This window comes from Artibeus jamaicensis, unplaced genomic scaffold (genome assembly GCF_021234435.1).
Source record: "Artibeus jamaicensis isolate MK-2021 breed Jamaican fruit bat unplaced genomic scaffold, CSHL_Jam_final contig_3214, whole genome shotgun sequence".
NCBI classification, from domain to species: Eukaryota; Metazoa; Chordata; class Mammalia; order Chiroptera; family Phyllostomidae; genus Artibeus; species Artibeus jamaicensis.
This window is the reverse complement of record NW_026521760.1, coordinates 1,875,197-1,902,772: the sequence shown is the minus strand read 5'-3', so window position 1 is coordinate 1,902,772 and position 27,576 is coordinate 1,875,197. Positions and strand designations below refer to the sequence as shown.

General features: G+C 39.4%; 1 protein-coding gene across 1 annotated transcript in view; it reads right to left on the bottom strand.

The window, feature by feature from the left end:
* Positions 1 to 11,731: 11,731 nt before the first annotated feature.
* The window catches only part of FAM81B (family with sequence similarity 81 member B), a 56,558-nt gene continuing 40,713 nt past the window's right edge, over positions 11,732 to 27,576 (bottom strand). The window contains exons 8-11 of the mRNA XM_037151706.2: positions 22,838 to 22,944; positions 15,260 to 15,395; positions 13,497 to 13,692; positions 11,732 to 11,865 (exon numbers count right to left, since the gene is read on the bottom strand). Of these exons, the coding sequence (XP_037007601.2) occupies positions 11,732 to 11,865; positions 13,497 to 13,692; positions 15,260 to 15,395; positions 22,838 to 22,944 (573 nt within the window). The remainder of the gene's footprint in view (positions 11,866 to 13,496; positions 13,693 to 15,259; positions 15,396 to 22,837; positions 22,945 to 27,576) is intronic.

Genomic DNA, 27,576 nt, shown 5'->3' with positions numbered 1-27,576 from the left:
GATTAATCCAATAATGATTCACCTTTTTTTTTCTTTTTTTAAACAAGAGCAAGCAACTGGCTGTTCCCTCCCCCATTCTTCCTTATCCTCATCTGTCAGACAGTCAGTGTGTGGACAGCCTGGCGCACTGGCTGTGCTGTGGAAGGCTGCAGCTGTGCCCGTGCCCTTCCACTCCCTCAGGAGACCACTCCGCCCGGACCTCCAGAGCGGCCGGTTCCATCTGCTTAAGTGCTCAGGATTCAGCTCTAGATCTTTGCTTTCTGGGCTGTGACCACCAGGTAACTTTTACCTGCAGTGTGGATTTGGTTAGCCTTTGCTCCACCAGACCTGTAGTCAGAGTAACTTTTTAACTCCGTTTTTTAGTTCTGGCCTCCAGGGGCCTCAGACTCAGGTTTTCTAGAAGGCAAGATTGGAAAAAAACCTTATTAAAATACTACCACAGGTGATACTTTTTGGCATAGATGTACATACATCTTGTTCCCTTCTCTTCAAGTTGTTGCCTAGTTACCATGAGCCTTAAATCATCCCTAACCATGTAAGTAAAATTTATAGCGCTTACTTCAAACCAGACCTATGCTAAGTGTTTTAAATGTGGTCCTTTAATCCTAGTTAGTAAAGGAGAGTTGTCCTAAACAGGATGCTTAAAGCAAATTCTAGGTGAATCAGTTTTATCAGATCCTCAGATGTTTAAAAGTAATTTAAAATTACTGAAATTTCTTTTTTGATTTTATCTGTAACCTTAGTTGGAAAAATTACATGTATTTTCCTGAAGGATCAATATTTAGTATTTATATTATTTCACTATTTGGTGGTTTTTTGTTTTTTTTTTTGAGAATTGTAGTACTTTTTCTGCTTGATTTTAGCTACCATTTGTTAATGATTAATTCAATGTTTATAGGTTAGCTTGGCATCTGATAGTCATTTTCTGTGGTAGAGATACATTTCAGCTTATGAGTAAACTTTTAGAATACAGTCTATTTGTTTGGAATCAGGTCATATATCTTGAAGAGTCTTGCATTACTATCTGGTTAGGATAAAAATACCACCTTAGTTTAAAATGTTTTACTCTTTTTTCATGTTACAAAATGAGTTCCTTTAACTCAATAATCAACATAGAACAGCATTGGATAGAAGTACTCAGGTTACTGTACATTAAGGGAATTAAAAGATAGACATTAAAAGAGTATGACATATTAGGTAAATATTTACCGATAGATAATATATATGAAACAATACATATTTGGTTGTTCCATAGAAAGTCTGATGTCTGCTTTGAGGAAGGTTTATAGGGACAAAATTAGGAAGCATAAAGATTTGTGTGTGAGTCAGCGTGGCTTGCAGGTCCATTTCATTTTTTGCACATTAAAAAATATGGACACTTTGTTTTGGCAGAGTGGACCTTTATGTCTACAGGTCTTATTTCTTCCTTTCTCTCACTTTATTGGCTAATGGATAGAAAACGTCTCAGACTCCCATGGTGCTTACTGCAAGGTGTAACAGCTGTTGGTGTTAAGCTGACCTTCACTTTGAAGGAGGGGGCATTTGTTTGTTCATTTGTTTATTTTGGCTGCGTTTTTTTCTTTAGAAATACACATTTATGTATCAGATAGAAGTATAGTAATCTTTATTTTTAAGACTGTACAGATAAAGTAAAAAGTGAGAAAATTTTCTTATTTACAGTATGTGCCTCATTTTTTGTTTAAAAGTTATACTCACTTGCTCTATTGCACCTGAAGACCACACACAGTTCCTAGCTGTCTTTGTAATAATGGGTTTTTTCTTTCTTTGGCTGATTAGAATAGGAACTTTTTGAGTAGCAATATTTTAAATTCTAATGTAACTAAACAGATACCCTACTCAACTAAAATTTTTTTATAAACACTGTTATCTTTAGACCTCAAAGTGTTTTGAAGAGATTTTAGTATCTCTAATGAACAACTCTTGTGAAACACTTGATATTTTTTCTTATATTTTGAACTTAGAATTGAAAATACCTATTTGTTTTAGTAAAGGGAAACGATACCAGAAAAGGGATAATGAAAATGTGTGTACCCCTTGAAAAGAGTTGGATTCCATATTACATCACTGGAGATAATGGGCACATTGATCTCTATTTGAGTCAGTGCGGAAAGTAGGTTTGGGCTTTAGGCTTCACCATGTACTTTACCTGTATATAGAGCCCATTATAAACACAAGTAATAATAATTTTTCTGGAGATAAGATGGGTAATGAAAAAAGGCTTGTTTTGATATCTGATTATGGTAGGCAGAATAACGGCCCCGAGAGGAGTCTGCGCCCTGATCCCGTATCGTGAATACATGGTGAAGGGGCTGTGCAGGTGTGAGTTGGGACAGGGACCTCGGAAGGGGGAGATTTATCCTGGGAGACCCCATTTAATCACAAGAGTCCTTCAAAGTGGAGAGAGAAGCGACAACAGAAGGACAGAGATATTTTACTTTGCCAGCTATGAAGACGTAGTAAGGGCAGCCTCCAGAAACTGGAAAGAGCTAGAAAAATTTCTCCTGTGGAGTTCCCCAGAAAGGGACGCCATCCTGCTGATACCTGATGACAGCCTCGTCCGACCCGGGAGGACTTCTATAAGATGATACCTTATGTTTTTAAGCCACTATGTTTGTGGTAATTTGTTTTGGTGGCAGTAGAAAATTAGTACATTGCTTACTGTGTCTATTGTTAAAATGAATAGACGTTCCTTTGAGTTTGAATTTTACCAGATTACTGAAATCGGGGATCATGATCTAAGTTGTTGCCAAAAAAGGAGTCATCAGACAAAGATGACAAGCTATTAAAAATGGTTACTGGGAAAATAAAAATGTCAAAAGTAGTTGGCTAAGAATATGTGGCTGTTCATTTCTATAATAGTATCTGAACTAGTCTCACTCAACATACTACTTACAGCTCAGTATCACCAACATAGTTGATTAAGTACTTCATTCTGATTCTTTTTAAAAGAAACTGCATTAAATTAAAACAGTGGTATGTTTTACATTTTCAATATTGAATAAGTATATGACTAGATAATTCTTAATCTCTTGGCCTTTAGTTTTAATGTGAATTTGTAAAATCAGGTCCTTGAGCTAGACTTCTGATAGCTGCATTCTGTTGTTCTACAGTCACCAAAGCAAGCCCGACAAAACACTGAAACCAACTACTGTGTGCAGAACCTATACGTAGCAACTCTCGTTTTCATTGAACAGCACCCCCCACCCCGTGCTTACAAACCTTAGAGTGGAACCCTTTTCCAGTGAGACCTCCACTGTTGAAAGATAATCCGTTCTAGGAACTAAGACCCTGAGAAGGTAGACCTGCACTCATACTATGTAGAAGGAGCCAGCATTTGTAGGTGGTTGAGTATCTCGGTACAGCACCATTTGCTTCAGCAGGGGAGCTCTGTGCTCATGAGGTAGCAGTCACTCCCCACCAGGCCTAGGCAGCCCAGGATTTATAGGCAGGAGAGCTTGACTGACTGCTGTGTGCCGGGCTCTGTTAATTCTCACATCATTTTCTACAGTAGTTAACTATTCTTGCTTTAGAGACTCAAAAAAAACAAAAGCTTGGATAGAGGTACTCTTCTAAAACTGTAAGTCTTAGGAAAACAATCTGGCTCCTGTGATTATTTCCAATAGTATTGTCAAATTTTGTTAAATCAAAGAAATATAAATGAATTGAGGTGTGTCTTGGGTGTATTTTGATGCCACCAGTTTCTCGGCACCTGTACTTGAATTCTAGGAAGAACCTTCCGAGGAAGGGAGCTTCTGCCAATGGATCAACTTGGCAAATGTATTATTTTTTTCCAGCTTATTTGCAAATTTAAACCTATGCAATGGTAAGGAACACTCCACCCTTGTTAGATTTTGAACTTGATAGAAGCTGAGGCCAACAGTGAACTAACTGTTCTAGTTAATCATTGATAACATCACAAGTGCTGGCTGTTGATTTCCTCTGGCTTTTCTGACCCTCTTTCTTTTTTTTAAAATATATTTTATTAATTATGCCATTACAGTTGTTTTATTTCCCCCCTTCATTCCCCTCCACCCTGTACACACCTCCCCCACCATTCTCCCCCTTTAGTTTATGACCATGTGTCTCAAGTTCTTTAGATTCTATATTTCCCATACTATTCTTGCCCCCCCATCTATTTTCTACCTACCATCTATGCTACTTATTTTCTGTACCTTCTCCCCCCTTCTCCCACTCTCCTATTGCTAACCCTCCATGTGATCTTCATTTCTATGGTTCTACTCCTGATCTAGCTGTCCTCTTAGTTTGCTTTTGTTTTAGGTGTGGTTGTTAATAACTGTGAGTTTGCTGTCCTTTCACTGTTCATCTTTTTTATTTTCTTTTTCTTAGGTAAGTCCCTTTAACATTTCATATAATAAGGGCTTGGTGATGATGAACTTCTTGAATTTGATCTTATCTGAGAAGCATTTTATCTGTCCTTCCATTCTAAATGAAAGCTTTGCTGGATAGAGCAATCTTGGTTGTAGGTCTTTGGTTTTCATGACTTGGAATACTTCTTTCCAGCCCCTTCTTGCTTGTAAGGTGTCTTTTGAGAAATCCGCTGACAGTCTGATGGGAACTCCTTTGTAGGTGACTGTCCTCTTATCTCTTGCTGCTTCTAGGATTTTCTCCTTCATTTTAATCTTGGCTAATGTAATGATGATATGCCTTGGTGTGTCCCTTCTTGGGTCCAACTTCTTTGGGACTCTCTGAGCTTCCTGGATTTCCTGGAAGTCTATTTCCTTTGCCAGATTGGGGAAGTTCTCCTTTATTATTTGTTCACATAAGTTTTCCACTGATGGCTGTTCCTCTTCCCCTAACCCTCTTTCCGTCAACTTTCTTTTGGCCCTCCCCAGGTCTCTGGAACCTGGTGCTTCCTTGGTTTTGAAAAACTTTGCCTTCCTTAGTAATCAACTAATCCCTGCAAGGGGGAGGGGAGGAAGGGGGGTCTTATAAAGGCTCATTGGTGTGTGTTTGTTTTTGAAGGTTTTATGTTAGTGTCGTGAATACTTAAAAGCCATAAGTGCTAAGCTGTGGAATTTAGGCGTAAAGACTAGATAGATCTCGTGATATAAAAGTTGTTTTGGGCTTCAGGGTCCAAATGGCTGAATACATCCACTTACCAGTTCGTCCAGCGCTGTTCATATCCCTCTGCGTAGGCACCTCCCACTTGAATCCATCCCCGAATGTTTCCTTTGTGCATAGAGTGCATTACTTTGGGAGAGGCATCTGGTAGTTGGCTACTAAAGGCTCTTCTTACCTGGCGGTGATAGCAGTAGGGGTTCAGGGTCAGCACTGTGCCTACCTCCAGTCAGCGACTATAATGCTCCATCAGCTGTGTGCCTCCCTCCTCAGAGATGGGAGAGAAGTGCTTTTAACGTAGAGGAATATTTCTCCATAATTTTTTTCCAGGAGAAATCTACATTTTGTACTTCTTCCTGCTCTGCTCCATTGCTAGAATTATTGCAAGCCAAGCTATTTCTACTCACATATAGTAAAAGGGACTTTTGAACTCAGTTATTTTTAGATACTGGTCTTAATAAGTTGGACAAGGAGTACCATGGGATTTGTCTTTCCCATAAGATTCAAAAGCTGTATTGTTCTTAACCAGTACTGTTTATCAAGTGCAGTACTGATTGCTATGTATTAGACACTGTATTAGATTCAACACATATTTAAATAAATAATATAGCAGGATGTTTTAGTGGTTCTCTGGATGGATAAGGTCGAATCCTGACTCCATCTCCTACTAGTGGTGGAACCAAACATAACTCCCTGGTCTATGTGCCTCAGTACCAGGCATCTGTCTGGAGTGTTAGATGGGGTCACCCAGTGCTCAGGGCAGTCCTTGGGACCTGTTCATGGCTCCATACATGTTTTTCCTAACTCTTCCAATAACAAACAAGGTAGGTATTGTTACCCGCCCCCCGCTCCACCCCCCATTTTAAGATGAGGAAAGTGAGACTGTGTGAAGGACCAGTCACAGACTGACTGGGTAGCACTGGGTTAAACTCACATTTGTCCTACCTCAGGACCGCTCAGGACTTCTCAGCACAGAAGTTTACATTGTTTTCCTGTTTTCTCTGGTTGTCTTGGGACTGGAAAAGAGGGCTTGGTGGACGACATGCTGCTGCGCACATCATGTTGTACTTACAACATTTATCACGTGAAAATACCTTCTGAAAGTGAAGTAGCAGAACTCCGCCAAGGACTGAGGGTTGTAGAGATTTAGTCTATGGAGATTTGGTCTTAAGGGAAAGATCTGAAATAACAAACCTTTACCATGAATGTATGTGACGTATCTCCCGGGGAGGACAGTGCCAAGCCTGGTAGGGGCAAAACAACTGAGTGTTTGTCCTGGCAGCGGCCCTGCCTCTCTCCGGGAGGGCTTACCCTCTCTGTGGCTGACAAGATGTGGCACGGTTATTTTATGGCTTGGGAAGGCCGTCAGGGACGTTCACGACCACTGCCTGCCGAGCTGTGGAGTGCACCCAGCTTTTCGGGTTTACAGAATCAGTGGGACAGGGTCAGTAGGCGAACATGTAACGGCAGGTCGTAAAGCATCCCTGCTAGACCTCCACATTGGCTGATGGCATCATCAGGTAGCAGAAACTGCTACAGAAGCCCGTAACCCTCAAATGATGATACTCCCTCTCTCCACTGTTGTCTGCACATGCTCACCTAGGGACTTCACGCTTCCCCTTCTGCCTGTCCCTTCAGTGTGGTATCCTTTGGAGTTCATCCCGAGCCTCTGTTTCTCACTGATGTCCCCATGTCCCCCTTCCTCACCCATAACTCCAGCCACCATATCTGTGCCAAATCCCCAGTTCAGCTCTTTCTCTCATGCTCCAGGCCTTTACCTCTCTCTCACCACTGGGCACCTCTACTTAGAAATCACAGGTACCTTGAAAGCAGTTAGTTTAAAACTGAGCTCGTTATCCTCTTTCTCCTGTACCGTCTCCCGTCTTTCCCTCCCAGATCTGCTTCTCCCAGTGCCTGTAATCTATTCTCCACATTACAGCCAGAGGGATCTCTAAAATGCAAATCTGGTGTCATTCTCCTATTTAAAATCTTTTAAAAGCTAGTCTGGGCTCTCAAGATAAAGTCCAAGTTCTTCAACATTATTTATAAGGCCCACCCTACTACTCCTAACTTCCAGCCTTTCATTACTGACCCACCCCACTCCTCCTCCCCCACCTTCTCACATACTTTAGGTTCTGACATATTTTCTGCACCACGTATTCTACTCTTTTGGCCTCAGGCCTTGGCACAGGCCACTCCATCCACCTGAACTCCCACATCTACCTAGGTAGCCCCTTTCCTTTGGCTAATGCTTACTTATACTTGAGAGTTTCTATTTAGACATCCTTTCTTCCAGAAGGGATGTCTGCCTGACTTCCCATGTTTATGCTAAATGCCTCTCCCAGGTCTTCCCATTACACCCTTCAGTTGCCCATATATTTGCAAGTTTAATTGTTTTTTTTTCCAGTAGACTATAAGTTCTCAAAGGTCAGGATCCATGTTTTGTGTGTTCAATATCGTATCTCAAGTGCCTAGCACATGAGTGGATGGAGCCTGCAAAGCAATATCTCTCAGAAGTTGGAGACCCTTTATAAGGTAAAAATACATACATGTACGTGTGTGTGTTTATATATTATAGATCAAGTTTTTCCTTCTTGGAGTGTTTGGATACTACTTGCTGCTATTATGGGCGACACTAGTAGTAGTTCGTAGATGTTTGCTAACTTTCAGTGGGAGAGGGGACAGCTGCTGGTGTCCAGAGCTCTTCGGGGATTCAATTTCTTTGACCTCGGGCCTTATTGCCATCCCAGCTATCAGGTGCTGAATACATCCACTTACCAGGCAGGCTGAAAGCTCTCCTACCCTGGTAGCATAAGTGGTAGATTTGTCCTTCATCTTCTATGGGGAAGCAAAAATACTTTGAACATTATGATTTAGACTTCCCTCTAAATAATTTCCTGTGATTTCCCCCCTAAGCAGGTTTTGATCAGAGGAAAGAAATGGCAGGAAACACTGGGAGGTTGCAGGGCTCTTGGACTATACACCTGCTCAGGTGGTGCGTATGCCTGAAGTGAGTGAGGACTGTCCGAGATATTTGAACATTTGCCTCAAGTCTACTGGGTGGATCTGGGTTGTAAATTCTGAGGTTCTCAAACCCTCCCCTGTATATGTGGAGAGAAAAGTCTGACATTTCTCAGGATTAACATTTGTCGTTTGGTATAGAATAAAGTGCAGTATATATTGAGGTTCTCTAGGTAGATTGTTCATCCTTGTCATCCTTTTGGATCCATGGCAAGATAAATGCAAAGGGAGGGAGGTCCAGTGTTCTACTGGTTCCTGAGCATAAGTGAACCCACTGTGAAACCATGGCTGTTGAACTTCAGAGCGCCTCACTTGACTGAACCCTGGTGATGTGCTTACAAGGTGGTTGTAAAATTTGCAGAAGTAAGACATTTTAATTACAGTAAGGTCACTGATTAGGACCACTTTCCACTCTCACTTCTCTTGATGTTAGGTGCCCCTGGAATGGCTGTGGGCATCTTTGGATCCAGCTACAGAGAAGTTGAGTTGGGGATACATTTGAGTTAGAGGATATTTTAAGTTGGTCACAGTCACTTCTGTATGGAGTTAAGCTCCTGCTGACCTGGGGTAGCAATGGGTTGGCACAGGCCAATGTGCCAACTCCTCAGGACAGGACAACAACAAATCAAACTTTGCAAGCTTTGGGGCACACAAAACCTGGACCCACTGTCTCACTGGGCATAGTCCTTGGGCCATCTAGAGTCTGTGCAGACGTGTGAGCAGCCCAACTTGGGATCCCAAGCTAGACAATGTTTGCTTACATTCAATGCTTTGATTACCCCCTCGCAGCATGTTCAGTTACTACCCTGTCACCAGCAATGAGAGCAACCTGTTTTGGGAAAGCTTTTCACTTCAGCCTGCTCTAATGTTTGAATTACATTTTCATCTGGAGCATTTTGCTTAGAAAAAAAAAGTGCATCAGCATCCTTTCTTTTTTTCCCCTCACTTGCTGTATGTCCTCGCTTTTGTAGCTGTGTCTGTAGAATTAAAAATAAGTATGAGTGGGATGCGTTGGCCCTTCGCCTGAATGAGTTTCTACCTTAACCCTTCCTACCACCACTTGTTGATTGGTTACAAAGAGTTACTCATTCAGCCTAATAGTGTATTTGTTTTTGAGGCTGTTTTTAAAATATATTTTCACTGGGAACAAAGTATTGTGTTGTAATGTAAAAGCATTAATAATGACTAGAAAACAAGTCTTCATAGCCTCACTTCTAAGTTTGTTATAAATTCTTATTTTTTGCATACTGTGAAATACATATTGTGTTTAACTTCCTTTAAAATGGTTTTTTTTTTTTTTTGACACAAATGGGATCATAGCCTTTTCACTTCACAGCTTTCTTTTTTCACCTGTGTATCCTGAATATTTTTATGAATTCTTTTTAAGGGCTAGAGAGCATTTTTGTTTGGTGATGCCCTTATATTTGGGATGTTTTCAGGTTCGGCTTTGTTACTACAACAGATGGTGCTGTAATGAGCATCCTTGTTCATATATCTTTGCATTCCTCCTGTAATAGCAATTTCTAGTAGAAATTTAGACTTCCAGGGTCAAAGGACATATATACTGAGCATGTTGACAGAAGTTTCCACATTGCCCTGTAAGTCATCACACCAGTTTATAGACTCACCAGTAATGTATGGGAGCACACATTTCTCTGTGCCCATGTTAACCCAGTATTATCAATCACTTGTGTGATGTTTGTCAGTCTGAAAATGGTAGCTGTAGAGTCCTTTAATTTTTATTTCTTTAGTAGGTTGACTGTTTGTTTACTTATTTATTTTTCCTCACTTGAGGACACCCTTTCATTGCTTTTAGAGAGAGGCAGGGAGAGAGGAAGGGCAAGAGAAAAACACTGATGTGACAAAGAGACATCAACCAGTTGCCTCCCATACTCACCTGGACCCGGGGCTGAAGCCACAACCCAGTCATGTGCCCTGACCAGAAATCGAACCTGCAACCTTTTGGTTACGGGAGAACACTCCCAACTAACCAAGCCACACCAGCTCCAGCCATTTATTATTTATCATACTCTTCTGCATATTCTTTTTTCATTAAAAACACAACAATTTGCAAGAGTTACTGGGATTCCTTGAGACATTAGCCTGTTGTCCTATAGTATGACCCTTGATAGCAAAGGACCCTTGCAATTGTATTTTAAACCCTTAAATTCATCCCTGGAAAATACTCAGTTATGCTGTGTGTAAGTTAATAAAAATTAATGCAGATGTTCCATACATCTAAAAAAGGTAGGCATTAGTAAGAAAGTTATTTGCAAAGGCAAGTTTGTTCATTATCACTCTTCTTCCCTAAGCCAAGGAAGGAGCCTAAGTCTCAAGCAAAGTTGCCTCACCTAGTTTAGAAATTGGTCCTTGTTCTAGAGAATAGTGCATGACATAAATAGATTGCTTCATTTTTCTTGATTTTACTGCCTAATACCAGACTCCACATTTAACATCTATATCTAGAAAAGTTAGAAATTTTTTAATTTCATGGGAAACTAAGTGTTTTTGAAGTGCTTTTGAATTTGATACCTAGATTATATCATTTTGGATGTTTTTCATGGTAACTCGTGTTCTCTTATTTTGCATGAGTTAGCTCTTTATTTGCTCATGATTCTGATACATATTGGATACAGTGAAACCATATTACTTGCTATACATATTGGGATTGCTAGAAAACAAAAATCTCTGGGTCCGCAGTTGCAAATGGACAGCCTACCAACCATATGTGCCCCACAGACATGCCCTCATGGTTTAGGAACTATTGACATTTTGAACTGGAGCTATCCCTCAGTATCTTTGGACTGGGACGGGGAGGGTTGGTTCCCGGACCACCCTCCCAGCCCCCATCCCTGAGGATACCGAAATCCAAGGATGTTCAAGTCCCTTCTAAGAAATGGCACAGTACTTGCACATATCCTGTATTTGCGTGCAGGCTACAGTGGGGTGTACCTGCACATTACTTTGTTCTCAGGGGTTCAGAACAGTGCTCGGTGCAGGGAACATTCAAGTTTGGCCTTTTTTGGAATGTTCTGGAAACTTTTTTTGCGTGGGGAGGGTGTTTTCAATCCACAGTTGTTTGAATCCATCAATGCAAAACCCATGGATATGGAAGGCTAACTCTTGCTAATTCTTATAAATGCAGAGATTTTAGTATAAAACCCAGATTTCTGGTTTCTTTGAAAAATAAAAATTTGGGCATTAATAGATAATATTTATGTTAAGTAAACTGGAACTCCATAGTGGCTGGTCTTTTTAGACAGGGCAAGTGGTTGCCAACTTGCCACAGTTCCTGCCATTTTTAAATCTATTACTCTGGCCTACTTCACTCAGTTACATTATATAGATTGCTCTTTTTCATTTGTAGGTAAATAAAAATATGAAAAGGCATGTATGTTAAAATTTTAATTTTTTCATTAATAAATTAATGAAAACTTCATAAAGCTTCTTTGTTTTATTAGATTTTTTGATACATTCATTTCCTTAAAAAGGTGGTAAGGAATACAGAGTCAGTAGAAGCAATAAACATTCAGAGATGTCACCTTTCTTCTTCCCAACTTCTACCAACAAAGCACTGCACTGGCTGGTGAAAAGAAGGTGACTGGAAAGTTCATGCTTCCCGGAGTTCCACTATCTTACGCTGCAATTTCTTCAGGTCTTTCTGTACTTTATATATCTCTAAATCCATCTTTGTTTGGTGTATTTGTTGGAGGGAGCTGAGAGAGTCATGAATTGATTTAAATCCTGGAAAAAGACATGAGTGCATTTAATGCATTGGAACTTTTATGACAGAAGTTATTCATCAACAGTTCTGCCATAACCGATCATCTTTTAATTCAAAGCACATTAAATTTTATAAAGGCCAGTCTAAAAATGTTTAACCATTTCTTGTATGTTATAAAGATTCATTAACAATAGTGTTTTGACTTTTATCTGGCTTTATTGTGAAAATTTATTTTCTCTCCCCACCCAGATATATTGCATAATGGAATGATTCTATATTTCAAGAGAGAAATTTAAAATAGTTGCTTCTTTCTGTACACTTTGACAAGAGATTTGGATGATCTTTTTTAATTTTTGTTGCCAAATTGAAGGTGAAGACCTTTCCAATCACAGATGAGATTTTAAGCGGCCCTGACAATGGGTTTGAGGGCCATGAAGAGCTGCACCGCACCAGCTGCCCCCTCCCCCTCCCCCTCCCCCCGTGCCCTCCAGCACCTCTATCTCTGCAAGTCTGGTCACTCAGGAGCCCAGTCTCCCAGACTTCAGGCTCCTCAGGGTACAGCCCAGTGCATGTTCATTGGAGCCTTTTACATTGTCATTTCTCAACATTTTTATTGAAAGCATAAAGGAGCAACTATTAGTTTAGAGTTCCTGTTTGCTAAATTCCCACTGGATAAAATGCAGACATGGAATTTACAAATCCCTCTTCAGTTCATGCTATGGCTGTATTACTGGAATGAATAAAACTGAACCTTTGGTAGGTACGTAAGTGGAAAGCAGGGCCCTAAAAGAAGGGTTGGTTAGGTTTGGGACATGATTTCTGGCCAGATAATTCATTATTTGATTTGGCAGTAGGAGCTGGTGAGTAGAGGGAGTGAGGGTCAGGTTTCCAATCAGAGAATGTTGTTCATATGCCAGCAACATCTGGCAGAATGAGATGATAATGTTTTTCCAAGACCTTCAAGGCATCTCTACATAGGATCAAAATTAGGTAGAATTTACGTGCATTTTTTTTGAGACTTAGGGGACAAAATGAGTTGTGGCTTTCTCTGCTACAGGAAACTTCTGGTTCCTGGGAATTCCTTTAAACTCGTGACGAAGCAGATGGCTGTGCCACAGCGCCTAGTCCAAGTCCTTCACTGTGACAAATTAGATGAGCCTTTCAAACCGATTGTTCGCTCAGTTTGATACTGCTGCCATTCGCCTCAAGGAGAAAGACCGTCAGTATACCAGCCTCTGCTAATTCATCTCCTTCTTCTAAAGTTCAGGTCTCCAGTCTGACATCTGTCCAGGCTCATTACCTGCAAGTTCAATGATTTAGGCTCCTAGTTTCCTGATATACCCACAAGCCACATCTTAATCTCCAAGGACGTAGCACGTCTAACGATTCTATGAGTCTCTGATGATAGAGAGTTAAAAAAAGTCTCACATCAATGACAAGTTTGTGACGCTGCTAAGTGTGAGCAAAGAAAGTAAAACTTATTTTCCTACCTTCCTGTGGTATGCTGACATTTTATGAGACAGGAAAGTCAGGTTAAATACAAAAGCAGTTCACTAATGACAAAATTGATTCCCAGCCATTAGCTCAAAGTAGAAAGCAGAGGGATTGGACACAAAAGGACTGACGTTCTTAGTTAAAGGTACCCGCTCACCTGCTTGATATTCATTCTGCATTTTCTCTAATTCATCCCAGATGTGCTTTTCCAGTTGGCTCATCTTTTTAGACAGTTTATTTTCTATATGCTTTGCTTTGCTTGGTTCTGCTTCCTGTTTGTGTGTGTTAATGAAATTTCCTAATTTGTTGGAAAGCTGCAGCAATTTTTCTTCCATTTTATTTTCAGACTTTTCCTATAAAAGAGATCACATGGTAAAACTGAAGATAAGAAAATCTATGTGGATTTGTATTTCAGTTTAGAGATCGTTTTTAACAAATTCACTTTTCCATGTTAAACATGGAAATTCAAACCAAGTTCCCTTGCGTCTAAAACTATGTTCACAAGTATAAGATTCATCCCTTTGTGTGGCCTGGCTCATTTGTAGTTCCTAGAAAGGAAACAGATGACGTCTTGCAGAAACACCTTGAGGATTTGGAATTTCAGCCTAGTGTTGACAGAAGCAAGGCGTTTTCGATTCCGCCTGAGCTGAGCTCCTTGGACATGCTCCCAAGTGTTCGATGTCCTTATTCCCTGAACTTCGTGTCTCCATGCGGATCAGCTTCAGCTGGAGTAGTGATGCTCCACTGTGCTATTAGAATCACCTGGACCACACGCCACCGCCAAAATTCTGACTTAATTAAATGATCTATGATGGAGCTTGGGGTGGAGCTAGTGTAAAAGGGCTCCTGGTGATTCTAATGTTCAGCAGCGTGAGGCTAATTAGCTTCTCTGCTCCTCCTCTCTCCCCTACAGGGAATGTAGGAGCAAGAACAGGCTAGATGAGCTTTGGCCCCTTGGTTCTCGTCTCTTTAGTCCTGCCTGCCTCAGGAAGGTGGATTCCAGTCTCTCTCTTCCCTGGTGGTGGATGGTTTCTGGCTGCAGGTGACCCCGTGGTCATCTAGTGCTGCCTGGAGCTGGTGGAGGTGTCTGCCTGAATCAGGTAGGGTACTAGCAGGCGCTGGGCTGAGATCTTATCAACAGCCTTAGTGACAAAGCTGTAATGCTTCTCTCCATCTCATGGACCAGGTTTCTATCAGTTGTTTACAAACTCGGGGGGTCTGGGAGCATTATTTACTGGGCTGCCTAAAGCCCCTCTAATGAAGTTCCAGAAACATATTTGAATCACCTTCAAGGCTGGCAGCCACTGAGGACCCCGGTGGCAAGTGCTGCTCTCTCTCCTTTGGGCTCAGCAGCAGGGCTTCCATGCTGGCAGACTGGGAGAAGGGTGCCCTGCACTGCACTACAGGCTGTACCCTCCTCACCCTAAGGCCTGGGGTCCCTCTGTAAGGTCTGATCTGGAAAAGCAGTTTTGAAAACCTCGAATCTGCTAACGGCTCTCAGGAGAGGTAAAATGGCTGGTCTGAGGCTGAGGTTTTCAGGCTTCACTGTGTCTAAGCACCACCCTGGCAGCTTGCTTGACAGCTCAGGTTCCCAGGGGAGGCCTGGGGAGGCCTGGCTGATGCCTCAGCTCTGGGCTGGGACAAGGAATCTGTGTCTTTAAAAAACCCTCTTTTGATTACTCCAGAGGTAGAACACAGTCAGCAGGGTGGGTTCACAGGGTTGGAGAGCAGCAAACAGGACCAGGAGGCAGGCCTCTAGATTCCTGTTCCAGTGACCACTCCCTGCCTCCCACTGAGGAAGTTACTGACAGTTCAGGTCACTGTGGGTGTTGAAGTGTGACTTTGGAGACCTTTACTCACGGCCAAACTCTGGACAAGGGCCAAGCGGCAGCGCGCGTCCTGAATAGCAGAACTCCTTACCAGCTTCTCCTGTAGGCGCTTCAGACACTGGTTCATTTGGCCCAGCTGGTCTTTTTCGTATTTGATGAACTGGTTTTCTATCCATTTTTTAATTTTCTCAACTTCCTCATACAGATTACTTGAGAGTGAATTAAATCTAAGAGAAAAATTGTTCTATTTTAATATGTGGATTTAAATGTAAAACCATAATTTAGTATTGAAAAACATCTGCAATTTTTTTTTCAGATAATGAGGCTCAGTGTGTCTAGCAAGTCCTTATGGGTGATGTGGGGCGGGGCGAGTCCGCTCTGGGTCCTTGTCCTGAGCTTGTGTTCGAAACAGCTCCTGCCAGCACCCCTCCACACACCCTAAAATACACACACTTGCAGCCACCGGGGACAGAAACACTTGTCACCCCTGCAGATTTCCTCTCAGGGCCCTGGGCACATGCATGTGTCTGGAAGAAATACTTTGCTAAGTCACCTGGGCTGGGGAGTATTACTTTATCTAGGGGTTGGGAATCTTCTGTAAAGGGTTATAGTAAATATTTTCAGCTTTGCAGGTCGGTCTCTTTGGCAACCACTCAACTCTGCCACCACTCAGAGCTGCCACCACAGTTGGAAAGCAGCCACGGCTGCCACAGATTAGCAAGGCTTATATTTATAGATAGAAAATGAGCAGAAGAGCACAGTTGTGGTCTAATCTAGCTCTATGTATGCTGAAGTTTAAATTTCATACTCTATTCACATGTCATGTAATGTGATTTTTATTTAGAGTGTATTAGAAAGAGTGAGCAACAGTCTTAACTGTGGGCAGATTGGCTAAAGGAACCCCTGATGTGCAAGGGCCACTGCAAAGCTGGCGGAGGAGCTGGGCCAGACGGACCTGCATCGTTTAGTTGAAGAGAGAGAACTCAGAGGGGGGAAGGGGGAAGAAAGAGAGCCCCCAAAAGACTTCGGGGAAGCAGAGCATTCCTTGGTTGTCTTTTCTGTCTCAGGTGAAATCTTTCTTCGAGTCCCTACCACCACCAATGGGTCTCTGCAAATGGATTCTGGGTGGGGGGGGGACTTAAAGTGGTGCTGAATTACTCGTGTGGGCAAAAGCAGAAAATGATAGGCAAAGTGCAGGAAGGAACTGCTGGCATTGAGGTGATGCACCATATAGTAGTAAATAATAGAGAATGAAGGGTTTTTAAATATGGAAGTGGATATTATTAAAAGGGTTGGAATCAATTATCAATTTGAAAAGTCACTGTAGAGCGGCTGAGGGTTTGGGCAGAAGGAAGGGTCCACGTGGGGAACTGAGAAGAGGCGGGATGAGAGGCGGGGCCTGGCCGGCGGTTTCTGTATGTGTGTTCCGCCTGTCCCTTGCTCGTGATGAGATGTCAGTTTCAAATTCCCTTTGAGAATGGGCAAAATATTAGATTGGCAGGAGCAATGCATGTTGATATTGAAAATATTAAGATTATTTGTGGCTTGAATTAAGTCACTTAACTGTTTTTTACTACAACTTACATGCAGATAATTTAGTTTGTGATATTTATCATTGGAGATGGCTTACTACATGCTGGACATAAAATATTCCTCTTTGGCTCTCCTGATAAAGTGTTTAGACTAGTAATCAGAAAAGACAAGTTGTGTGAGGCCATAATCATTTTTATTTAGACCATGGGCATCTAGTAATGGTATGGAGACACTGTGGTTGTCCCAACTGAGGAATGCTACATGCCAGCATGCTGCCGCACATCCTAGAATGTCCAGGCAGCCCACAGCGCAGCCCACAGCAAAAATTATCCAGCCAAAAGACCATCATGCCGAGGCTGAGAAACAAGCACTTAGATGCTGAAATCCAGGAATGGAAAAAGTTAATTTTCCATAAGTTATATATAATTGTAGTAGTGTAGCTATGCTCTGATTGTCATCTCCTTGAATTATATATTTTTTAATACAGAAAGGGATATTTCACAGTTAGAAAGCATACCATGATTCAGGTGAGCACCTCCACACTGAAGGTGGTGAGGTTGGTTATTCCTTTTCTTAGTCTAATGAGTTCCAAACACGTGTGCTTGCGGCTTACAGCTGTCGGATTTCAGACAGGTAAGCCCCCAACTGAAAGGTGGATGTAATTTTGGCCAACTCTTTCCTCTGCCTGGAACTCTTCTCAGAACGCACAGTGGCTCCTGCCTTAACTTCTTTCAGATTTAGATTCAAGCACCACCTTACCACCAGAAACATTTTGGTACTACACTAAAACAAAACAAACAAGAAAACAATGACCCTTTCCCCACCCAATGCTCTCTGTGCCCTTACTCTGTTTTCCTTGAAAATGCTCATCACTCTCATTTGTGTGCTCTCCCCTTCCCCAGAACCTAAGTCCCACAAAGGCAAGGATTTCACTGTTTTTGGCTGCGAACAATGCCTAAAACATAGAAAGTGCTCAATAAAGAGTTGCTAAATAAATGAATAAATGAGCCATGTTTTCTCATTTGATACCTTTTATTCCACCTGTTCACCAATAAATCAGACACTCACCAAGCTATTGAGATACCTAAACTTTGACTTTCATCTTCCTTTCCCTGTTTCTGGTGGAAATATTAATTAATAGTGGTGGTTAAGGGGGCAGTAAATTCTCGGGTAATGAAGAGGTAGCTTTACCATTGAGGAGCCAGCCTTCACCGCTCACCTTTACTGTGTAAATAAATGAGAGCACTTCCTCCCATCAGTGATGCAACATTAAATCCCTCTAAAATCCAATGTGTCCAAGCAATATCCCTGCAAGGTCACATAAGTAATTGAAATTCTGAAATTAAAATAAAGCCATAAAGAGTGAGTTATTACTTATAATCCTTTCATTACACAGTTTTGCCTGCAATTGGAGACTCACTTTCTGGTAACTACTGGAAGGCAGACTCTGTCTGTTGGTAGTTTATTAAAACAGGAAAACATTATTTAGATAGCATTCTCCTTGAAAGATAAAAAGGATAGAGTAAAAGTTTTTGTGAATCCTTTTTCTTTCCCTATACTTTTTTTCTAACACATTGGATGTGATTTACCATGTAAAAATCACTGTTCTATTAATTGTAGAACTTATATTCAAATCACAACAAAATGAATTATCTTCAATGTAGTCACATTTTAGTTCCCAAATCCTGTATTGCAGTGGTTAAGTGGGTATTTCTATTAGATGTAGACAGATATAAAGAGGTAGATAGATTGATGGGTGGATGGATGAATAGATAGATAGACATATTTTTCTTTCCTTTTTTTTCAAAACAAAACTAATATTTTAAAATTATGGTCAAAAGTCTCATAGGATAATGGCTGGGTCTTTTTTCCCTGAATTTTTATACTGGTAGAGTCAGGTTAAAATATATTCCAAGGGCAATTATAAGGGGGGAAGTTACAAAGGAGTAAAAGAAAATGTGGCCGGGATCTGTAGACACAGCAGGGCTCGGGGCAGAGAGCTGTGCTGAGAGTGAGTGGTGAGGGCGGAGCATAAGCTGGGAACAGACACCCTGGAGACCACCCTGATTGTGACACACACAAGTGAGGACACAGCTTCATTGCGAGCCAGCTTCCAGTCTAGTCTTGCATTCAACCACCTGTTCAATGAACTTTTCAAGAGGATATGAGAACTTCGAAGTTTTAGAAGCCATTACATTTAACAGGCTTTCAAGAATTTAGATAGCAGCTTTAACCAATGTGAACCTAAAAAGATTTAATGCCCTTTGATATTAACAATGAAGATATTTTCATTTTTGTAATGACATTTAAATAAGTGAAGATTAAATCTAAAATTTTAATTTTCATGTCAGAAGCAACAAATTAATTTTCAGAAACACTTTTTAGCTAAATTTATACTTATAGACCATAAAATAATTTCTTATTAATGTTCTGTGATTTCTGATTAGTGACACTAATTAAAAAGTACCTCCAACTCTACCCTGATAACAAGACCTGCTTCCTGGTCACTCCAAATTGTACTTGAGCTTAAATGCCAACGTCTTTACAGCGTCATGAAATTCTGTTTTCAAGCAGATGTGATCTCTCATTTTTCTAAATTTCTGTGCATAATTAGTTTACTAATAAGGGGATCATGAAATAGAGGCATCATAGATTAACATAGTTTGAGATGTGGAGTCACTCTCTAGCTGTGTGACTGTGCAAATTACTTAATCTCCGTAATTATAAGTTTCCTTATCTGCAAAATGGATAAAGCCCGCTCTAGAGAGTTGGGTGCACTCGCACATTTGGAGCACTGAGTTATTGGTAGGCATTTATAAATTATAATACCTATTTTATTTATGCCTAATGATATGTCTCATGTAACATTATCTTCACTTTTACTTTCCCTGTGTTTAGCTTGTCACTTATTTACTCATTTTCTCTCCAACCGTATGTGGCTATGATTGTCTTTGGATAGTCTAAAACCACAACTTACATATTAGAGGTACTCAAAACCCTTCCTCCCTCCCTTCCTTCATTGACTTCTATTTGTGTCTAAATAAGGGGTGCTGGGGATAAATGAGACATGTTCTTGCCTGGATAGTCTGTAACTTCCCACTGTGTCAGCACTTTCAAAGTTGTGTAGTAAAATTCAAGTCTATGCATTTGCTTCATTGACCAAATATTGTTTCTTATAACTCACTATCAACTACACAGCATCAGCAGTAAGAGCCATCTTGGGGAGTGACCGGTAGGTGCTGCCTCTGCCAAACCCATTCTCAAGGACACCTGTGAAGTCCAAAACTTGCCCTATAAGCACTGAGTTGTGGGCTGAGGTCATTACTTCATTGAACACTAAAACCCTCCTGGAAAAAGAGGCTCAGTGCGGGGGTTCACATGACAAAGCCCCTTTTGTTAGGTCTCGTGGTCAGTGCCAAAGCCCCAGGAACTCACTGGCAAACCCTTAGAAAATACTGTGACATTTAAGTTACATACAAAATATATTTAGTTGGTTATTCAACTCAAATTTGTTAAAGTCTCTAAATGGGAAAATTGCTCAATTACACTTACCCTTTAATGTTATTAAAATGCTTTTAATCCCTTTGATCAGAGACAGTCGTTTCTTAAAAAGAAAGAAAAACAAATCCTAAATCCATCTACTTTGATCTGACAAGTGCCTGGATTGGGGGGCAGGGTCCCAGAAAACTCTCTCTGCCTTACTTTCTCCTTGAGGAGAATAGATTTGCAATACATATCTCAGTCAAAGCTAATACCCATGGGGTAAAGGAATCCTATCAATTGATTAAAACTGATGAAAATCATGACAAAATTTGATGAATGATAATAACAGGCAATTCACAGAAAAGAAAATTCAAATGATAAAGGGAATACAAATGAACGGAGGACATGCTAGTTTTTCATTCTTTAACTGGCAAATATTAAAAAGAGATAAACTCCAGAGTTGGTAAGAATGTTGAGAAAGATTTCTTATACACTACTGGTGGAAGTATAAATTACTACACTTTTAGAAAGAAATTTATAAAAATATGTAAACTTTTTGACCTAGGAATCTTGCCTGTAGAAATAAAAGCACCTATATCTAAGGTTATCTAAGGATATACACACGATAATATTTTGTTTGTGTATGGTAGCCATAAATCCAAAAGAACCTATCAATAAGATAAGTGATTGAATTAATTATGGCATATCTGTAAGTTAAAATATGCAACTATGAAAAATAATAATCATTAATCTAGAGAGATACTGAAGATGCACTGGAAAGAGGCCAATTACTGAGTAATGTGTAGAGAATTTATTTTTTTAAACTATGCTTTCTCTATACTTATATGAGTGATTTATATATCTATATGTAATATACATGTTATATAAACATGTGCATGTATGTCAATATATGTGCACACACACAAACGTCATCTTTCTGTTCTATATTTACATTAACGAGGAGAATGGTGTAGAGGGATATGTGCCCAGTTGTTATCATTGGTGACATTAGGTTGCTGAGGTGGGGACCGCTTTTTTCATCTTTGTTTTATTTTGTTTGTTATAGCGAATACGTATTACTTTTTTATTTTGAAATGATGGAAAATATTTAAACAAAAAGAAGTCACGTAATTCATTGATTTATTAGAGATCATAAGTATTTGCCTGGGGAAAAATCTGGTTTATAAGGTCACTGTAGCATACTGTGAGACTAATGAAATGTTCAAACTTCATTATTTTTGGTGAGAAAAAGATTCAAGTTTATACTGTTACAAAAGTGTCAACATCCAGATTTAACTACTGAGATTATTTGTCTATAAGCCAATTTCCCACAGGGAAAAGTTAGAAACAGTACATGCATCACCAGTAAGGCAGTCAGCCCTGGGTCTGCAACATCTCCTCTCTCCCTCTTCCCTGTTTGTTAATACACTTCATCTCTTGCCAGTCTTCCATTGCAAAGTACAAGTCCCATTTCTCCCACAGTAAAATAAATTCTTACACTGTACTTCTAGAAACAGCTTACTTTTCTACTTCTCCTCTGGATATTTCTCTTTATTTTAATTCCAAGCTAAAGGGATTAGACGAAGTACCACACAGATACTTACTGAGCATTCTCATTGTGCTAGATTTGAAGAACCTAATATGCTTTTGAAGAATGTAATAAAGTGGGCACTTTCTCTTTACTCATGACATCTACTTCTCTGAGCTTTAGTTATGAGTATGTTTTCCATCAACTCCTAGGACATCTCCCAATTTAATGTCTCTGAAATCAGGAGGTGTGTTAAAATAATGGTGTGCTATGCTTTAATAGTCAGTTTCATGTCATGGAGGTACAAAACTATATGGTACATCTTACAGTCAATGGCACTTAGACTTTGTGAAATATGGTAGAGATGGGAAAAAATGGAGAAAGCAGAGAGTTATTATAATACTAGGTTTGACCAAGGCATTACATCCAAGTCATGGGGGACAGAGAGCATGAAGAACAAGGGTAGAAGGGGCTGTAAGGTAATATCATTCAAGTGTATGGAATTTTCTTTTGCCTGCACTGGAATCCCAGGGAATGGTGGCCATTTAAGCAAGCAAGGAGGATTTGAGGAGAAGGAGGCTAAGTGATTTGAATATTTGTGGAGTCTTGTCTCCTTTACTGCTTTCTTCATTGCATGGGGAAAACTCAGTTAAGATGAGGTGCGCACCAGCTTCAAAAGGCGTAATGCGAAGGGCTGACTAGAGGATCCTAAAAAGTAAATCTTAAAAAAGCTCGTTAACAAAGTTTTTGTAATCAAAGTTGTTTTAAAAATTACTTGATAATCTTGTGCAATCGATGTACATCCATTAGTGCTTTTTATTGAGGCATCTTAATACACAACCAATGATAAGTTAAAAATTTCTCTATAGGAAAGGTCTGAGTGAGTACATCGATTCAGTTGAGATGCAATGCAGAGAGAATGACATTAATATTCATGGTTTTTCTTTTATTATGGACATTACATAAGCTACTTTATTGTAGAATATTCTCTACATTACTTTTGTTTCTTTCCTTCTTGACCAGGTTTATATTCCTAGGATAGGTTTTTATTTAATGCCAAGGATTTCATTAGGCTAAACCCTTAGGAATGCATTTAACAGAATTGAAAATCTTCCATGTACTTACTTGAACTCCAAAAGGTTCATTTCATGGTGATAATCCCCCTGGACCACCTTTAAATTTGAGATTTGTTCAGAACTGGAAGCCTCTATCCTTCCTAAGAGTTGTATTACCTAATGAAAGTAGAAAAAGGAACTTTGTGTGTGTGTGAACAGACGCACTAGCTGTTACATTAATTATACTTTATTCCTAAAGGAGTTGGGAAGCAGACTTGAGTCTAAAACATGTTTTCATTTGAAAATGACTTTTTTCTAAAGGAGTGATTCAGTAGTTGTAGAGCTCTCCTCATGGAAAGAACAGTAGAGGAGTATTTGATTCTACTGTCTGTAATGTTCTTTTGATAATAGGCTACTCACTGATTCCACAAAAACCCACTATTGACATTAGTTTCTTTATCAGTTTGTTAATTTGATTATTTCCTTCCTTCCTGTTTTCCCAGATAGAGTGTAAACCACTATATTCTCTATCAGCACTACAACCTCAGTGCTCCTTAGATGGCCAGTGGTAAATATTCACCAAATACTCATTGAATCAGTGTTTAAACATACAGGTAGGGTCTGAGAAGAACACACGAGTGGCCTACGATGAGGCCTCAGGAATTTCTAGGTAGGATTCTGACATGAGCACAAGTGAGACCCAAGCGCATGACTTAGGGGTACAAAGACAGGAAAACCCACGTTCCAGGCCTGGATGTTGGACTAAGAGTGCCACCTACAATGCCAGAGACACTGAGGACATTCGTTTAGGTAAAAGGACTGGACTAGAAAAACAGAGGTAGAGTTGCAGCACATAGTCGTGCCTAAAGGAATCACTGTTGAGGGAAATGAAACTATGTGACTGACTTTGGCCAAACAGACTCCAGCTCCTAAATAGGTGGTCATGTGGAAAAGAGTGGGCACTTAATAAAGTCAGAGTTCTCCTAGGAAAGAAAGAGGGGGGATAATGGAACGGTTTAAATAGATAAATATTGGGTGAGCAACCAATAACACATGAATGACTATGGGAGATACATTTAAAACAGGCTACTGATAGGAGGCACACTTAAAGACAGGATTGTTTTAACAGTAAAATAATAAGCAAATACATGCCCGGTAAAAGCAAAGAAAGAGAAGGCAGGCCAAGCAATATTGTTAGATAAAATATTTTTCAAGGCCAAATATGTTAAACCAACACAGATGGTCATTTCTATAGATTAAAAGTGCAAGCCACAGTGAAAAATAGAGCTTTGAACCTGTATTTACCTTCTATATGGAACTAAAAAGAAACAACTAAAGAATTACAAGGATAAACTAACAGCAATGATATACTAGTGATTTTAAATGGCTTTTCTTGATTCTTTACTGGCCAAATAAGTAACAAATGAATAAAGATTAGAAAGACATAAAAATATAAAGTTTATTTAACAGATTTGTATACCAATCTAACTTGCAAACAGCAAACACTGATTCTTCCCAGCACCCACTGAGCATTTGCAGTAACCAAGCACACATGACTGAAGAAACTCTCAAACTATTTCAAAAGCAGAAAAAGCACAGACCATAACTCTATATTGCACTAAAACTAGAAATTAATAAAAAAATATAAAGCAAAAATATAATCATTTGCATAATTCTATCATTTAATTCCCGAGTTTCATGTGAAAACATGCCTTTCAGATCACCTACTACAAGACCCAGGGCCTGGACGGCCTGAGCCTGAAACTCATCCCTTGTGTCAAAGCCGTGCTTCCCGCTGGCTGCTCCCAGCCAGGGCCCGAGCAGTACCGTTCTGACGAGTGGCTATGGCTCACGGACTTTGAGAAGACTGTTAGCATGGAGCGGCAGTCGGAGACCTTCCTTCGCACTCTTTTCACAGAAATCAGACCTGTGTTGCAGTCTGAGGGCCTCTGTTTCCTTCAGCTTCCTCCCCAGTTTTCTTCGGTGTCTTTTCTCTCAATAAATCCCTTGCACATCTAATTTTTTAATGGCATTTTCTTCTCACAGGACTAACACAAGTGTCAAAGAACAAATCAAATCTGCAATTGCAATTTACTTAGGAAAGAATAATGAGAACATTACATATCAAAAAGACACAGTACATGTATAGAGGTAGATTGGTGGTATGAAATGTTTCCATGATTATACAAGGTAGAATGGAGCTATCTGAACTAATTATTTATTTCATAAAATTAAAAAGAATAATAAACCTAACCAAAGGAAAGCAGGATAAAGAAACAAACAGATTGAGGAAGGCAGACTGGCTCACAGAGACATCCATGCCGTCCTCTGAGGCACCTGCAAATGTGTTGTTAGATGGCCACAAGGATTTGCAGCTGTAAGTAAGGTTACAGACCCTAAAATGGAAAAAATTATACTATTTTATTTAAGTGGCCCAATCTAATCACAGGAGCCCCTTAAAGCAGGGAACCAGCTGTGGCTGGAGTCAGAGAGATTTGAGGTATGAGATGAACTTGATTTGTCGTTGCTGGAGAGAGGTCCCATTGAAAATGCAAGAAGGAAGGCAGGTAGCTGGAGGAAGATCAGTCCCCAACTGACAGCCAGCAAGGACCCACAACTTCAGGAGACCGAATTTGGCCAAAAACTTATGAATGAGCCTAGAAAAGGATTCATCCCAGCCCCTCCCTCAAAGGAACACAGCAGTTTTAGCCTGTGAAATCCTCAGCAGAAGATCCAGTCCAGCCCTTCTCGAATTCTGACCTACAAAAACCAAGATAATATATATATATGTTTTGTTATAAACCACTAGGTAGGAGGTGATTTGTTATGGCAGCAATATAAGACTAATATACAATATTAAAAAATTAAGAATAAGAAGAAAATATGAGATTATTGTATAAATTCAAGGGGTATTTTTTTGAAAAGGTAATATGCAAAGTTTGTCCTGCTGTCAATGTGAAGAGAAAATGGAAACATTAAAATTAGGGATAAGAAAAGATAGATATCTATGATTCAAATAACATAACAGAAAAACTCACAAAGCTGGAATTATAGATGAAATGGAAACTCAATAATTATGAGAAGTTAATTCACCTTTCTCAGTCCAAGACAGGAGACCAAAAAATAAGGATAAGAAGACTTAACCAATAAGCTACTTTTTACAGATTTCCACAAACTTCATACCCTAGAAATACTGAATATGCATTCGTTTAGGAAACATACAAAATTTTACCATCCAGCCACAAAAAATTCTCAGAAATGTTCTAAAAACTAATGCCAGTATATACAAGTTTTATATACAGTGAAATAAAATTAAAGATGAATGGTAATATAACAAAGCATAAAATTCTTAACTCAGGGAAAAGACCAATATAATGACTCCTCTTATAAATAAAAAATATGATCAGCAATTGCAAAATTCCTAGGAAATAATCATGAACACATTATATATCAAACTCCAGGGGATATGGGAATAAATGAATATTCAGGAAAAATTCACAATCATAAATGGTTATATTATTATAAAATAAAGAACACACAATATGGTGCAGAAAGAAAATGAACAGCAATATAAACTGCAGGAAAGGAAACAAATAATAAAGACAAAAGCTTAAATTGGTGGAATGAAAAACAGAATGAAAGAATTAAAAAACACATTAAAAGACTGGCTCATCGGAGAACAATCAATATAATTGTTAAGGGACAACTAACCTATCTAATCAAGAAAAAAAAGCACAAGATAAATTATAAAATGGCAACGAGAAAAGATAAAAGTAGAGGGGATTAAAATAATCCTAAAATTATTTTGTATAACTTCATGCCAATACATTTCAAAATCCGGGTGAGATAAATATTTTCTTTTTCAAGAAAAAGTAATTTACTTACTAAAGCTGACCCTTGAAGAGATAGAATGTTTACACAGTCTAATTTTAGAAAAAAAATTGAACAAAGATATCGAAGGGTGCCCTTTTTTTTTTTACCGGAGCATCAGGCCCAGGTGTTTCAGCTGCAAAGCTACCAAATCCTTAAAGATTGAAAAATTATAATGCTTTTTAAATTGTTTCAAAGCATACAAAAAGGAAAAATTTCAAAATTATTTTTTAAGTCAGTGCAACATTAATTCCAAAAATCTGAAAATATTGAACAAAAACCCTAGAGACTAATTTCATTTATATATATTGGTCAACATTTTTTAAGTAAAATAAAAAATATAATAATAAACAGCAGAATAAAAAATATAATCAAGTGTAGTTTATTTTGTAAAAAGTAAAGATGGTTTAATAATAGGAAATATATTAATATAAATAATTATTCTAGTAAAACTGAGGAGAAAAGTGATATGATTATCTTTACAAATACTGAAAAGGCATTTGGCAACATTCAAACAAGTTTTGATTTTTTAAAAAGCCTCATAAAATAGGAAAATTTGTGTGTTAAACATGTTTATGTAGGAAACTTCCACATCATAAGGGAAAGAGTGGGGCATTTCTATTTTTTTAATGAAGTAATTTTTTTTAGATTCTATTTATTTATTTTTAGAGAGAGAGGGAGGGAGGGAGAGGGGGAGGGAGAAACATCATTGTGTGCTTGCCTCTTATATACCCCCTATTGGAGACTCAGCCCACAACTCTGGCATGGCCCCAACAGGGAATTGAACCATTTGGTTCACAGGCTGGCTCCCAACACCCTGAGTCACAGCACCCAGGACCAGTAGGTACATTTCTGTTAAAATCAGGAACAAAGCCGCATGCCCACCGTCCTTGTTCTACTATGAATATTACACTGGAGTTTCTAATAAAAGCTTAGAAA